Raw genomic sequence first — 15,874 nt, 5'->3', positions numbered from 1 at the left:
TATGTAAAACACCCAGCTCAGTGTGACCTGAGATTTAAAGGTCTGTCCTGGCGCCTGGCTGGCTCAGTCAGCAGAGCATGCGACACTTGATGTTGGGGTTGTGAATTCAAGCCCCACTTTGGGTGTAGAGATTACTTAAAAATCAAATCTTTAAAAAATAGTAAAGGTCTGTTGAACTGCTCCGGAAGGCGCTTTGGGCAAGATCAGTCTCCTGAAAGATATACAAGGGCGCTCATGAGAAGGGGAATCAAGGAAGGCGAGACTCACTTTTCTATGTACTTCTTGGTTGTTTCAATGTTTAACCACGTCCTGTTTTCAAACATCGTTTACAAAGCAAAACAAGAAGCAACCCCACTGCTGCAGGACTGACCTGCCTGGGAATCTCTTTATTCAAGTGTCCCTGAACCCTATTATGCACATCCTCGCAATGGGCAGACCTTCTGGCAGCCAGAATTTGGAGAGATGAAGGAGGCACTGATTAATCTTCCCCACCACGGAAAACTGCCACTTTGGAAAGTCCGAGATTTTCACTGATAAATTCACCGCCCCCCTACCCTGCCTCCTTTTGACAGGTAAACTGAGTCGTGACGCCATATCCAAGTCCAAGGGGGTCTGCTGAGGAAGCTCGGGGGTTTCCTTCAGCTGTCTTAACCTTTTGGATACGTCTAGTTTTGAACTGTGTTCTGTCTCTTCCCAGCCCCCCCAACCCCCCCCGCTACTCCCTGGGGGATTCGCAGAGCCAATTGATTTGAAACCTGGGCGGAGCCCGGAACCCGGGAAGCAGCTCAGAGGCCAGCGCCCCCGAGGGGCGGAGCGAATCGGTACCGCCTCCGGATGGCTCGGGCCAATGAGCGCGGGAGTCGAGCGGGCCAATGAGCGCGGGCAAGGGGCGGCGGGCCAATGAGCGCGGGGCCGCTCCGGAGGCGGTGCTCGGAACGCGACCCGGAGGGCGACGCTGCGGCCGCAGCCATGGGCCCTGGGCCTGCGGGGGCGCGGAGGGGGCTCGAGGAACTGTCGGGCGGGGCTGGAGAGACCGCCGCCGGGACTGGCCCTCGACGCTGAGCCGCGGTGGGGTCCCCGCCGGCGCTGCGAGGGCCTGTGAGCGCGAACGAGGCGCGTCGGAGGACCCGGGCAGCCGCCGGGCATCTCAGGGGGAGGGCCTGCCTGTCCGCCGGGTGGATCGAGAGGACCGTGTGGGCACATCTGGGGTGCGTGGACCCCGCCGGGCAGGTTTCAGGGGCCGGGGCGCGTCCGCAGAGGCCGGCGCACACCGGCGGGGCACCGCCGGGGCCCAGCGCCGCCTGGGTCCAGCCCCCGGGGCGCCCCTGGATGGCTGAACTGCCCCCTTGCCGGCCGCCCGGGCGCCGCAGCGGCTGAGATCGCTGGGATCGCCGGGCCGCCGCCCTCGCCGACCCCTGCATGCCCGGCGCCCGGGTCGCGGCCCACCTGGACGCGCTGGGCCCCCTGGTCCCCTACGTGCCGCCGTCTCTGCTGCCCTCTATGTTCTACGTGGGCCTGTTTTTCGTCAATGTGCTGATCCTATACTACGCCTTCCTCATGGAGTACATTGTCCTCAACGTGGGCCTCGTCTTCCTGCCCGAGGACATGGACCAGGCGCTCGTGGACCTCGGAGTGCTCTCCGACCCCGGCTCGGGCCTCTACGATGCCGACTCCGAGCTCGATGTCTTCGATGGTTACTTGGAGTAGGCTTGGCTACCGTCCTCCCCTCCCCCCAACGACCCTCACCCTTCGGCCTGGACCAGCCGCCCAAATCATGCCGCCGCTGCTGGTTGGGGGCATCGTCGGGCCAGGGATGGGATCCGCAGGACGAGGCCGTCTCCGGCCTCCAAGACCTGTAAGTGCCCTCTGTTCCAGATGAGGGTGGGTTGGGGGCGCTGGCGAAGAGGGTGGCATCTCCAGACCAGACACACACCCTTCCCCCAGGCTCCTGGAGGTCTGTTGGGCTGCCAGCAATGGCCAGACCCTCTTAGGCCTTTAGTTGGGGCTGGAAGGCTTTCTCTGATGAAGGTGACAGTTGTTGTTGAAGAGGGGAAGGGAGGCAGAGCCTAAGGGGTGTTTGGGTTAGCCATAGTACCTACTGCCACAGCTTGTAAGCGCCTTTGCACCCAGATCCCTTCGAGGCAGAGCTGTCAGCTCCTCCCTTCTGCCTCAGTCTGGCTTGATGGTGACCTTGGCTTTCTGGGGATTCCCATAGTCCTGGAAGGATAAAGATTTGGAGTGTCAGGAGAGGTAGCAAGCCAGGCAGTGACCACCTTTGTCCTGTGGCCCCTGGGGTCTGGGTGGGGCCCCTGCTGAATCAGAGAGGAGAAACCTCCTTCAGCAGTCTGCACTTACTTTTGGCCTTGGGCTTGCTGCTACTTGGGGGTCGGGTTTCAGGGTGCCCGAGCTCGACAGTTGTGCAGCTTGCATCTGCAAGGACTGCCAGTTTCGCAGGTTGCTCTCGCAGACCAGGCAAGCTGGGGCTGGCTTTGCCTGCAGTGTTTGCAAGGCCTCAGGGAGCTCTTGGGCTGGTGGGAGTAGGGACCACAGGATCTTTGCACTGAGGTGTTCAAGTCCTGCCTCTAGGCTGCGACCAGGAAGCTGTGTGTCCTGCCCCACCTTGTGCGTTGATGGGAGGGAAATGAAGGTCCAGGAAGGAGAGGGACTTGGCCAAAGTCTCAGAGCCGGGAAGAGAGGCAGCTGAACAAGATGAGAGAGAGAGAGAGAGAGAGAGGTAGGCAGGCTGTTGGGTCTGGTGAAGGTTCATGGGACTTGCAGGCACTCTTTGGCTGAGCCCCTCCACTGGACTATGTGCAGTGTCACTAGGCACAGGGCCTGAATGGCAATGAAGGGAGGATACTGAGGTGACAAGAGCTCCTTCTAGAAGACGGACACTAATGCCATTTACGCCAAGCAGGCTGAGTTAACTCCCCTCTGTGGCCTGCCTTTGCCAAGATGACCATAGTAAGAGGGAATGCAGGGTGGGGCAGGACCTGCTGGTGGTAGTGCTGAGGGCTGAGGGCTCCCCCTGAGAGGGGGACAGTGAGATTTCTTTGATAAAACTTCATTTGAGCTCAGTGAGACCTTAGCAAGAACCAAGTGCCAGGTGGAGAGTGGGTCAGCTGCCCTGCATACTTACCCAGTCTCCTTACCTACCTGCCTGCCATCCATCCATCCATCCGTTCTTTTAACAAATGTTTACGGAGTACGTACTGTGCCCAGTGGGTGAACACAGTGAACAAGAGAGACTTAGCTGTGGCCTCCTGGCCCTTGGTGAGAAGAGACAAGCAGATTCCCAAACAAGATGATCAGATTTTTTGAGAGCCATGAGGACATGTAGGAAGGACCTGGGCATCCCTATTGAGTCCCTGCTGCTTTCTCAGCACTTAGAACAGCGCCTGGCATTTAGTAGGCACTCAATAAATGTCTGTTGAATGAGCGAAGCAGAAGAATAGAGATGGGCTGCTTTAGAAGGGGGGGGTCAGGGAAGGTCTCTTTGAGGAGATGACACAGTTGAGCTGAGCCCTAAATTGGTAGCAGGAGCCAGACTGAAGATCTGGGGAAAACCAGTCAAGGCCGAGGGAGTCGCTAGTGCCAAGGCTGTGGGGTAGGAGAGTTGGTTTTTGCAGCAACCAAAAGGAGACCAGTGTGGCTAAAGAGCAGCCCCAGGAGAGGTCTGTGGGGCAGGTGGGGGCCGACCGTACAGGACCTGGGAGGCCACGGCCATGAGCAATGGGAAGCCATCAGAAGGTTTGAAGCAGGAGATGACACAAGTTCAATTTACAGTTTGCAAAGATGACTTTGGCAGTTGTGGGCAGAATGGGCTGTCGGGGCAAGTATGGAAGCGGGGAAGCCAGTTAGAAACTGTTTAGTTGCTCGGGCTGGAGGTAATGGGGGCCTGGATAGGGCAAGGTTGCTGAAGATGGAGAAACACAGACTGAGAACACCTTTTAAAGGTAGAACCTGTGAAAACCAGTCAAAACCTGGACTGAGTACTGATCATTGACCATGCCTGGTTCTAGGCCCTTTACGTATTCACTCAGTCAGCTATTCAACAAACTTTGCTTCTGCCTGCTCTTCTACCAGGCCCTGTGCTAGGCCTTGCAGATCTGAAAATGAATCTCTGCCTCCAAGCCAAGCGCTTGACTTGTAACTTGGTGAAGAATGTCTTATTTTATCTCTTCACCACATCAACAGAAACACTTCCCCTTCCAAATGAAAACATTGGCAGACTCTGAACCAAAAACTGAAGCCCAAATGCTTCGACAAACTTTGCAGCAAAGGCTGTTTGCGCAGAAAAGCCAGGAAGTGTGTCTCAGGGACACCTTTCCTTGCAAAGCTGTCAGAGTGCCTGGGCCCACCTGAGCTGGGAGGTAGGGAGGCCGGGGACTGGGGGCAATACTCGAGCCTGAAGAAGTGGGGAAACCATGCACAGGATTCCTTCTTCCCCAGTCCTGAAGCCAGGCCGGGGCGTTCTTGGCCCCAGGACCAGGGATGCCCAGACTGGGGGAGGGGAAGGGTAGCCAGGAGCGGGAGAAGCCTTTGGGAAATCTCTAAAAATGGGCCTCAGCTCTGGGCCCGTTTCTGTAAGCAGAACATTGGTAGTCAGATCTCATTCTTTCTGGCTTGTTCTCATGTGAACGTATTCTCATGTTACGCATGAGAAGGTCACGGAAGCACTGACTAAGGGTGTGGGGCATGCTAGGCAGTGGGGCCTGGATGGATCTCAAGGTGCACTCACTTGCTCTCTTTCTCTTTTTTTCTCTTGGGTATGTGCCCACACAGTATGGTCCACCCAATTTTGTTGAGCACTTATCGAAGGAGGCAGTATTAGGGTTGGGATGAGGAGCAAGAACCTGGTTCAAATCCCAATCCTAGCTGTGACCTTGGGCATGTTCCGTATCTCCCTCTGTGTCAGTTTTCTCTTCTAAAAAGTGGGGGTAATGAAATGTTCCTCGTTGTGAGGATTAAGTGAGATACACGTACAGCTCGCAGACCTTCCTGTGTACAGTAAGTGATATATTATTAACCACTGCTAGCATTAACAGTCAGATATAATGGAAAGTGTGTACACTCAGGCTCTTGCAAATGTATAAACCTGCATGTGCAATCATGCATGAATTCTTCTATCCCATGATGAGTCACAGAGGACTGCCTGCCTGAGTGCTGGGTGGGTTCAAGTGTGGACCACTGGGACAGACTTCCCACCCTGCCCTCCTGGCTTGGGACCCTCAGGACAGCTTTCCCACTGCCTGTGGTCTCCAAAGTCCAAGAGATCTGGAGCCCTGTGGAGCAAGCCGTGGCCTGCAGTTTTCTTAGAGTTTTAATCATTGCCATGGCGCAGGGAGTGGGGAGTCAGGAGCTCCCTCGTTCCCAGGAGAAAGGGCCACTGCGGCTGGCCTGGGAGCCAGGGAGAGTCCTCACATCCCAGCACTTCCGATGCGGAGGCAGAGCAGCTGGATTGATCTGTCGCTGTTCCTGGCACAGAGGGAGGGCTGTGGGGGAGAGCCTTTCTGCACCGGAAATGGAGAGCCTGCAGAACGTTGCTGCCAGAGTCGGTGGGGCCTGGTGTAGCTCAGACACAGAGCTAGGGTAACCAGACCCATCAGTCTACTTACTGCAGGGTCTCCCGGCTTCTGGGTCCTGACTCGGGGCCACAGCTGCTCCTGATCCACCTGCCCCGGTCCCTCCATTCCAGTCTGTAGCCTGAGACGGCAGCAGGACACCCCGGCTGGCATGTCACCGCTCTGCTCAGAAACCCAGACCTTCTGCAGGGACGTGGACCATAGATTGAAGTCATGGGCGATCCCACAGGCCGCTGGTGGAGCTCCTGCCAGGAGTGAGGGGAAGGAGAGCGGTCAGGGCAGATGAGGGGAATCAGGCGGTCTCCCATAGCTGTGGTCCAGACAAGAGACAGGTGATGGTGGCGAGGAGAGGCATGGGCACCCCAGGCCTGGCTGACCTTCCAGCTCTGTCCTAGCACAAGGCTCACCTGGAAGCGTGCTGGCCACAGGGTGCATGGGTGCTCGCTGCCCCTGTGGACAGGAGAGGCCCCGTTAGGGGCCTCAAGACAGCTGAGATGCCAGGGGTTCAGCTCCCTTGTCTCCGAGTTACGCAAACTGGAGGTTTCATCCAAGGAAGACCCTCACAGTCCTTGTGTCGAAAAAATTAAGGGCTCCTCTCAACTTGACCGTTGGTAGTCCTGATTTACCTGCTGTCTTTCCCCCAGAACTTCTGAAGCTTAGCCTGCATGTGGGAAATCCAGATCACAGTTAAAGGGACAGGCAGCATTATCCCCATCTCACAAATAAAGAAGCTGAGGCCCAGAAAGGAGGAGTGAGGGGCCAGGGGAGCAAAGCTGTGTGAGACAGCTGAGCCCCGCAACCCAGTGCTGGGTTCGCAGGGGCTGCAGGGGGAGTCCAGGAGGGGGCTCCCAAATCCCACCTCGGAATGGTGGTCATGGCTCTGCCAGGCCTCCTATGTAGATCTCCCTCCTTTTTGCTGAGTTTCTTAAATAAAACTTTATTTTGAAATAACTTCACAGGTATATAAAAGTTGCAAGAAGAGTGCAAAGAAGTCCCCCATACCCTTCACCCAGAGTCACCAATTGTATGGATTTACATTTTGCCACATTTGCTCACGTAGGCAATGTGGGCTCACACTATATACGTGCGTGTGTATATCCACGTATACATATATGTATAGCTATTTTTCTGAACCATTTGAAAGCGATTGCAGACATTGCGTTCCTTTACTCCTAAATATTTCACTGTATAGTTTCTTAGATCAAGGACATTCATTTCCATAACCGCAGTGCAATTGTCGAGATCAGCAAATTTAACCCCGATGCAAGCCTAGGACCAATCTAATCTGTGACTTTCTTCAGATCTGTGAGATTGTCCCAGTAGTGACCTTTCCCAATCAGAAGGCGGAGTTGAGGTCCCAGATCCCATCATGCAGATAACCCTTTTCCCTAATTGTTGTGTCTCTCAAGCTGCCTTCAATCCTGACCTCCTCACTCTGTCTCTATCTTTCATGACATTGACATTTTGAAGGAGTACAAGTCGGGTGTCTTGTAGACTATCTCTCCATTTGGGTTTATCTGATGTTTACTCTTGAGCTTAGGCTCAGATGATGCATTGTTGGCAGGGGCCCCACAGAGAAGTGAGTTTAGGGTATCTGGGAGACCCATGACATCTGTCTGTTCCACCGCTGGTGAGGTTAACTTTGATGGCTTGGCTAAGGTGGTGTCTGCTGGGTCTCCCCGCTGTGAAGTTACTATTTCTCCCTTTATCGCTTGTAGTTATGATCAAATCCACTAGTTGTAGTACTTCATTTTTCAAAAATCTATTTTTTTAATGTGAATTTATTTTTCAAAGAATGGCGTGTAGCCCTTAATAATGGTACTGTGTTGATGGTGTGTCAGACACAGACAAGCCCGAGAAGCCTCCCCTTTCCTCGGGTGCTCGCCTCCTCCTCTTGGGGGCCCATTACCAGGGAGGATGTGGCTGTGCCTTTAAGGCAAAGGGTGATCTGGGATGGGATCTGGGACCTCAGCTCTGTTTTTTGAAGCAGCCCAGGGTGATGATAACTGGTACCCGGTGAGTCCAGGGGATGCTGGTGCCATCACGGCTGCCATTCCCTGCTCCCCGCCTGGGGAGGGGCTGGGAGCAAGCTCTAGTTCCAGGCACCCCTGGATGGGGAAGGCCTCATTCCTGGGATTCCTTCCTGGCAGGGGAATTGGCTGGGTGGTTAAAAATAACTTCCTCTCCCACATCTCCTAGCTGCCCCAAAGCATCATCCACATTATCCACGAAGCAGGAGGGGCAGGGCTCATTAGCTCCCTTATACAGGGAGGGAAACTGAGGCTTGCGGACGTTCAGTGACTCATCCCGGATACCCAGCTATGAGGTGGTCAGTGGGGCCTCCTAGCCACATTCCCAGTGCTTCCTCAAGTGAGGTCCTCTGGTACAGGTGAGGCCCCCGAAGCAGAGTGTGGCCAGGTTCTCGGTGCCCTGCCACTCTTGGGCACCTGCTACTTCTCCCTTTGACCAGAGAAACCAGACCCGGGCTCAGTCTTGCGGGCCAGCGGTATCTGGCTAGAGCTAATGGTTTCATTTTCATCATATTTGTTTTTAGCGTTGCCTTCTGTTTATGACAAATGATTCTGTTGTGGTTCTTTTTTTTTTTTTAAGATTTTATTATTTGAGAGAGAGAGAGCATGAGCGGAGGGGAGGGGCGCAGAGGGAGAGGGAGAAGCAGACTCCCCACTGAGCAGAGAGCCCAATGCGGGACTTGATCCCAGGACCCTGAGATGATGACCTGAGCCGAAGGTGGACGCTTAACTGACTGAGCCACCCAGGCATCCCGAAATGATTCTGTTTTTTATTTATTCATGATAGCGACACAAAGGTTCCTTTTAAAAATTTGATGATCAAAAAAAAAAAGGTGCCTTGATTGAAGATAATAAATAAATCATCGCCTGGGCCAACGCTGACCCTTCAGAAGGGCCTCACTAAGTCTGAGGCACCGACCAGCTGGAGACACGTTCTGAACCAAGAATCTTCACAAACCCATAGCTGGTGAGGGTCAGCAGCTGACATGTAAAGCCGAATCCGGGTTTGAGAAACCAATCCTTGTTCCTCCAGAACACTGACTTCCATCAGGGACGCAGGCAGCCAGGCAGCATCTCCTTTCCCATCCCCCTCCAGCCGTGAACTCTTGGACTAGCTGAGGCAGAGGTCCTGCACACAGCCCGTCACTGAGACCACGGTGGACACCCAGTTGGCCCTGGGTAACATCTGTCTTTAGCCACTTGAATTGGTCGGTTGGTGCATGGGAAAGAGGAGCGAGCAATGGGTTTCCAGCACACAAGGTCTTTGGAGGGCGACAGGGCTACTGTTTTCAGAAGGCCCTCCAGCACTGAGGAGGCCCCCTGCCTGGTGTGTTTGCTAGCTGGGAACAGGTGGGAAGGAGGGGAGGGACCACTGCGTGCCGAGGCCTCGTGTATTGTAGACACTCCACTGATGTGACTTCATGTCATCCTCACAACAAACATCCCAACGAGGTGGGTACCATTCTTCTGTTTCAGATGAAGAAAATAGGCCCAGAGAGATAACTTGCCTGAGGTCACACGGCGAGGAAGGGACAGAGCCAGGATTCCCACAGATAGGCCTTGCCCTGACTGCCCCCCAGGAGGACTGTGGGAAGGCAAGATTCTCTGTCCAGAGCATCGCCCGACAGCACCCCTCAGACACAAGGGCCGATCCCAAACTAGGCACTCTCCCCGGAGGGAGTGAGCCGAGACGCTGCTGCTTAAAATGGATCAAGTGCCCAGCTGTCATTCTTTAATGACAGAAATGAGTCAGCCGGCCACTTCCTCTGTCCAGCTCTCGGGAGTAGCCTGGAATGAAAGGTTACAGTTTCAGAAAGAAAGAAGAAGGAAAAAAAAAGCCAACGGCTAATGAATTGTCTGTCATGCTGTAATGATATTAGAAGGTCGGAGAGCCCACTGCTTTGGATTCTGCAAGCTGCAGCATCTCCAGGATGCCTGGGAGGAAAGAGATGAACCTAAGATCAGACCACGGAGGTTCAAATCCCTCCTCTGCCCTTTGCAAGCTGTGTGGCCTTGAACAATTTACTGAAGCCTCTCTGAGCCCCATCTGAAATTCCCGATGAGCCTGCTTGGTCACCCCCCCCCCTCCCGCCACCCAGGGTTGTTCTGAGGAATACATGAGCTAGGACAAGAGTTAAAGCAGATAGTACAAGGTAAGTGTAGAGTGCTGGAGAAATACCGCCTGTTACTGAGATTCTCAAGATTCTCATTGGGGGGTTTGCTGTGAGGCCAGACTTGCAAGTTAAGGAGCAGGGGACTGATTAACAGCCACAGTGGGTGGCACAGATGAGTGGTCTCAGGACATCCTCCAGCCAAGGACACAGAGACCGGGACAGTCCTCACCTTGTTCTGTGACTTAGGGCAGGTCCCTGGCCTGTCTGGGCCCTTTGTGGAAGGAGTGGGACCAACCCTGATCGGGGTTTCCGAAACCCCATATGACACTGTCAGCAATTTCTGCTCTCTTGTTTGAATTCTCATTTGTGTCCTTGTTTTCTTTAAACGAGCTCTTTTTAAAGTGAAGCGATGCTCTGGAAGGACAGGAACTTTCTATTACTATCAGAAGTGGAAACCTGGCATCACTTGCCATAAATAGAAGGTGACCCTGCAGATAGCGCGGTGAAAACAGAGAACAGTAGTGGATCCAGCTAGAGCCGGCGCCTGTGGGGCCCTGGGCCTGGTCAGATGGGAGATTGGCACATGTCGGAGACACGTTCCAGCCAGACTGACGCTTATCTGGACTCCGTGCTTGTGGCGGACACCGAGATTGGGAGAGGAGTGGGTCCCCATGCTGGGGGTGATTCTGTGCTCTCTGACACCCAGTCCACACAAGTCTGAAGTGGGCTTAAGTATGAACCCCTGCTTTGGAGATCTCTAGAGTGAGCCCTGCTCTGGGGAGCACCACCACTGGCCCCACAGGGAACCCTAGGAGTTCCTTGGAGGGAGGTCAGCAGAAGGGGGATTCCTGGTGGGAGGGGTGGGGGGGGCATAGATACCTTTCTAGAGGGCTGAGCTCACCAGTGCTCTGGCTTCAGCCCTGGCTTCCCCCTCGTGCCAGGTCCAGTGGGGAGTGGGTTGGGGCCCCAGGACGCAAGGACTTGGCCTGTGTCATCAGTGGGAGCCAGGGAGGGTCTCAGCAGTGAAAGGATGTGTTCCCAGCTGGCCTCTAGAAGGTGAATCTGGCAGATAGCACAAGAAACGTGGCTGACTTGGCCCCTCCTCCCCTCTCCAGCTGTGTGTCCACCATGGTTTACCTTCTTGCTTCCTTCCCTGTACCAAACTCTAGGGGGTTCTAGGGCCTGCTGTGCCCTTGTCACCAGCCTGCCCCCTACCTGGCATGCTCTTCATGCACAGCCTTGCCTGGGCTCTGGGATCCATCCGTCCCCTGTGCTCCCTCCTGTCGGGTGTCTTACCTTGGGCTGCGATTGCTCACCAGATTGTGTCTCAAAAGCATGGCCGCATTTATCGCGGGGTCCCCAGCACCCAGCTCAGGACCTGGCATGCAGGAGGTATGAAATTAGGTAGTGCTGAAAATCTCCAGTGGAACGAAAGCCTGGAGAACTGAGCATCCTGGACAAGTTACTTACCGTGTCTGAACCTTAGTGTCTTTGTCTGTAAACTGGACTCATAATAATGTGTCGTTCCAGGAGTTTTAGGAGGGCTGAATGACATGATATAGTTACTGCTCTGTCTCAGGTCTGCTCTCCCAGGAGCAGACCCCAGAACCAAGGTTCAAGTGCAAGTCGTGTATTCGGGAGGTGATCCCAGAACTACCAGTACGGAGTGGGTTGGTGAGACAGGAAAGGGTTCTGTCATCCAGTAGGTCACCACTGCAGCCCTGCTCAGTCCTGCTCAGGAACTCCGGGGACCAGGGTAGGTGGAGACTCAGCTGCAGGGTGCAGGAGCTGGGGTATTGACCCCCCGCCTTCCTGGTCATCACTGGTTGGAAGGCAGCTCTCGGGAGACATTGGCTCTGCCTGCGCTTGCAGCCTGGGGGCCAGGCAGGCTTTGGAGGCAGGTCCCTGCAGGTGGAAGCTGCCAGGTCGGCATGCCCTGGAGGGGTGAGCGGAAGGAACGGAGCAAGGCACCCGCAGCCTCTGCCTGGGGCTCGTGGCACATAGTAAAAGCTCAGGGGGTGGCAGCTGCCTTATTATGATGGTTTCTACCTTTGCCACCAGTCCAGTGGCAGCTCTGCCTGTCACAGTTGTGTGACTCAGGTCACTTGGCTTCTCTGAACCTTGGGGAGATGCATAGTTCTCAGTAGAAGCAGTTCTGCCCCCTCGGCGCCCCTTGGAAATGGGGTGAGGGTGCATTTTTCGTTGTCACCCAGCTAGACACGTAAAGTGAAGGGTATGGGAAATGGGGACCAGCCGAGGGGCCAGGCACCGTGGATGATGCCATGTCTTGGAGGACCAGCGCAGCGGGGCTGCTGAGTAGCTTGGCTGTGGCCACAGCCTTCCGGTAGCCTGCAAAGCATTTTCCGGGCAAGGTAGGTGGTGCTGCCAAGCCCTGCCAACTACCCGAGCTTGCTCAGCAGCCCTGGGGCTCAGATTGGCCAGCAGGCCCTGGGTGACCCCTGAGCACACTGCCCTCCTTCCTCAGGTACCAGGATCCCCCTCCTCCCTCCCAGGAATGGACCATCCTTCCTCTCCCAAGTGAAAATTGCACTGGCTGTCCAGTCCAGGGCCCTTAGAAATCAGGCAAATTCATTAAAAAAGAGTTCATAAAAGTTGTAGGACAACACGACCAGCCTGCGTCTGGGATTTCTGATGGTTCCCGAATACAAGGGTTGGAGGAAGGCTTCCCTGCCCCGCCCCAAGCCTCCTGAGGCCACCACCAAATGGGCGACAGCAGGACAGTGCTTTCGTGCTGGTAACACCCCTTTTCCCTTCTCGCTAGGCCTGCTTCCCCCAAAAGCTCCGTGCCAACAGAGAGGTTTCCGTCCGGACCCAGGAGGGTGGGGCGGAGAGATTGAGACTGAGAGTGGAGGCCCAGAAGGCCTTTGCCCCTGCCCAAGGGGAAAGGCAGGGGCATCCGAAGACCTCCCCCGCCCGCAGCGCCGCACACATGGCCTTGCCTTGGCTTTTGACCTTTCACAGTTGCGATGGATGTTTACAAGAACCCAGCCAGAGTCTGCCTCCCTGCTCTTCATCCCCGACTGCACCTGCTTCTCCCACTTAATCTTTCGAGAGGATACTTCAAACTGTGGACACACACGGAAGCCACTCCCAGCTTCATCTGATGCCACTGGAGCCCCCAGCCCAGTCGGGTTGGGCCCGAGGCTGGTCTTAGATGCAGTGACTATTTCAGGGAGTAAGTCAGAAGGAAAAGAAGCCACAGATCGTGTCAGGGGCTGAGGGTTGGGTGTGACTTACACATTTCAAGTTGCTTGTTCTTCATCAAGTTGCCAGGACTGATACATCATGCCGGGGGAATGCCACGTTGCTCCTCTGGCCAGAAGTATTTTTGAAAATGTGAGTGGTATGAATACTTGATGTTGAGAAACCTGTAAAAGCAATACCTAGGAGGCTGACTTCTTTCAATTAAAACATGTATGCAACTCCAGCCTGTGGGGGCCCTGCCTCTTTTTTTTTTTTTTTTGGAAATCTGGGAAGGGAGCCCTTAGGCAGGACCTCGCATTCCACAAAAGGTGGAAGAGTCAGGACCTCCCCGGCTTGGGACCCAGCAGGGCTGGGAGAGTTCCCCCCAAGCCAGGCTGGCGGGGGGTCAGGCCAGAAAGGCCAGGGCCAGGCTGTGGGGCGTGGTGGCCAAGGCCTAGTGGCCCTGATCCCAGAGATACGGGAGGCGTGGTATTCCCTGCGTGCCCACAGCGCAGGGAATCAGGAAGGGAGGGAGCAGGTGAACGGGTGAAGTTGGGTCGACTTGCAGTTTCATCAGAAAATAGCCGTGATTCTCATTCTGCACAGTGCCTGATGCTTCTCAAAGCACCCTCACGTACACTGAGTTACACAAGGCACAATGTTTGGCTCCGTTGTGTGGGTGAGGACACAGGCGAGGGAGGGTCAAGCCCCCCGCAGAACTCCAGAGAAAAAAAACAGCCCCAGAAACCCTCGTCTTCCTGTGCTGCTAAGAAAGGGCATCAAGGACTGTGAACAGAACACATCTGAGAGGCCCAGGAAAAGAGGTGAGCGGGCGAAGGGAGAGGTTTCTGATGGGGGAGAGGCCTGAGGGGAAGCAGGATTTATTTAGTTTATTTTTAGTTTATTCCTCTGGGCATCGCTCCCCCCCCCCCCCCAGCAAATGGCTCTCAGAGAGCAGTCCCAGCATGCTGTGCCTGTACCAATGGAGAGCCACCCCTCCATGGAAACCGAAAGGCGAGTTGGCATCTCGACTCCCTCCTTTACAGGGTGTGGCCTTAGGCAAGTCACATTTGTGAAATGGGGACAGTAATTTACGTACCTCATAAGATGACTTTGTGCTAATAATTACAGAGGTGCCCCGCTGGGCTGACATCGCAGCTTGGCAAGCAGAGTCCACACTGGTTTGCAACCCCCATTTGCCCCCTTGTTCAGGTGCCTTTGTGCAGTGCACGGACCACCCAACCACACCACACAGCCCTGCCCAGGGAGTTTTTCTAATTTACTAAAATACAAGACTTCCCAGAGCAGGAACCTTGAGCATTTTATTGAGTAGCCCACTATGTCTTCTACATATTTGTGGAATGAACAAAACACATAAGCAGAGTTGTGGTGAGGATCATTCATTCCACAAACGTTTCTTGAGCACTTACTATGTTCAGGCACCTTGCAAGGTACGGAGGGCACAACAATGAACAAAGCAGACAAATGAGCTGCCCTCTTGGAGCTCACATCCTAGGACAAGAGCAGACAACCACAACAAATAAGCATGAAAACAATAAACCAATGACCAGTTTGGAGAGTGGGGGTCGGGGTGTCTATTTAATAGGATGGTCTGGTAGACCTTCCTGAGGAGCTGTCAGTTAAACCGAGTTCTACAGGATCAAAAGTTGTCCAATATGAAGGGCCTAATAAGAACATTCCAGGCAGAGGCAGGAACAAAGCACAGATTGATACATAACAAGGACAGCTAGCAAGTATTGAGCTGTATGCCAGGCTCTTGCTGTCAGTGTCTTAACTCCTTGAATCTCTGCATAGTGAAGAAGGTACTGTAATTATGCCCATTTTACATACGATGAGACTGAGGCACAGAGAAGTAATTTGCACAAGTGGTGAGCTGGGCACTGAGCCCACGTGGTCTAGCTCTGGAGTCTGCTGCTGGCCCTAGGCTGTGGTCCCTTTGAGCAGGAAGGGCTTAATATGGTACTGGCACAAAGTCATGGTTGCTAATTTTTATTGAACACCTACTATAGCCCTCCACTGTGTTGAGCACTTTACGGGTATCACCTTATTTAGTAAATGGCAGCTGTCGTATAAGAAGTCAGAACTACGAATAACCATGGCCTCGGACTATTACAGTTTGTCATCTCGGAACAACATCTCTGTGATGGTGCCCTCCCCACCCAGCTAAGGGGCGCGCACCCCTGTGGCTGCACACACGGGAGTCCCTGCAGAGTGATGCCCATGCTATTTAAAACCCAAGCCTGGGTCAGAACGCCCGGTGCCCTTCGCAGCAGGGCCAAGGCAGAAGACAACATCCTTCTCCGCAGGGACTGCCAACTCGGCAGCTGGGTCCAAATCCCTCTGATCCTCCTGACTCCTGACTCCCACTTTCTGGGAAGAGGAGGAGAGTCTGGGAACCGGCCACCAGGGCTGGTGCCACAGAGCTGCCGCCGGGAGAAAGCCAGCTTGTCCCGAATTGGGACTTCTGACCAAGCAGGCCGTGCTCCAGTAAAAATAACACCAGCTGAGCTGGCAGCCCTCGGTGTAGACAGCAAAGCTTCCAGGTCCCTTCCACGCTCGGCATGGCCAAGGCAAGATGCCGGCTCGACTAAGAAGTGGCTCCCAGGTTAGAACGCCAAGTCAGACAGAGGCAGAGGGAAATATCCCCTCTGCAAGGCTTACGGGGCATCAACCTTCCCGAGCCCCAAATAACAAATACGCCACTAAAGCTTGGGATGCCGTAGGAAGATCCTCTCCGGAGAGATAGGACTTGGGCCACGGTGGATTCTGCCGGGGGGCCGAGGGGCGTGGGGAGTGGTAGAAGAGCCACGGCCCCTGTCCCATGGGGCAAAGAATATGGAACACGAGGTGCTATGTGACTCGAAAGGCTGGGTCATGAAAAGGATACCTCTCTCTGTGGTCTCTGTCTCTATCTCCCTCT

At 54.6% G+C, this 15,874-nt stretch overlaps 1 protein-coding gene across 1 annotated transcript; it reads left to right on the top strand.

The window, feature by feature from the left end:
* The first annotated feature begins 922 nt into the window (after window positions 1–922).
* DEXI (Dexi homolog) lies at window positions 923–13,172 on the top strand. The gene is made up of 2 exons (XM_021698152.1): window positions 923–1,855; window positions 12,512–13,172. The coding sequence occupies exon 1, from the start codon at window positions 1,420–1,422 to the stop codon at window positions 1,705–1,707; it is 288 nt and encodes a 95-aa protein (XP_021553827.1). The 5' UTR covers window positions 923–1,419; the 3' UTR covers window positions 1,708–1,855; window positions 12,512–13,172.
* Window positions 13,173–15,874: the final 2,702 nt, after the last annotated feature.

This window comes from Neomonachus schauinslandi, chromosome 5 (assembly GCF_002201575.2).
Source record: "Neomonachus schauinslandi chromosome 5, ASM220157v2, whole genome shotgun sequence".
Lineage (NCBI taxonomy): Eukaryota > Metazoa > Chordata > Mammalia > Carnivora > Phocidae > Neomonachus > Neomonachus schauinslandi.
Note: the sequence above shows the minus strand (reverse complement) of the source record. Positions and strands in the feature narration are given on the sequence as shown.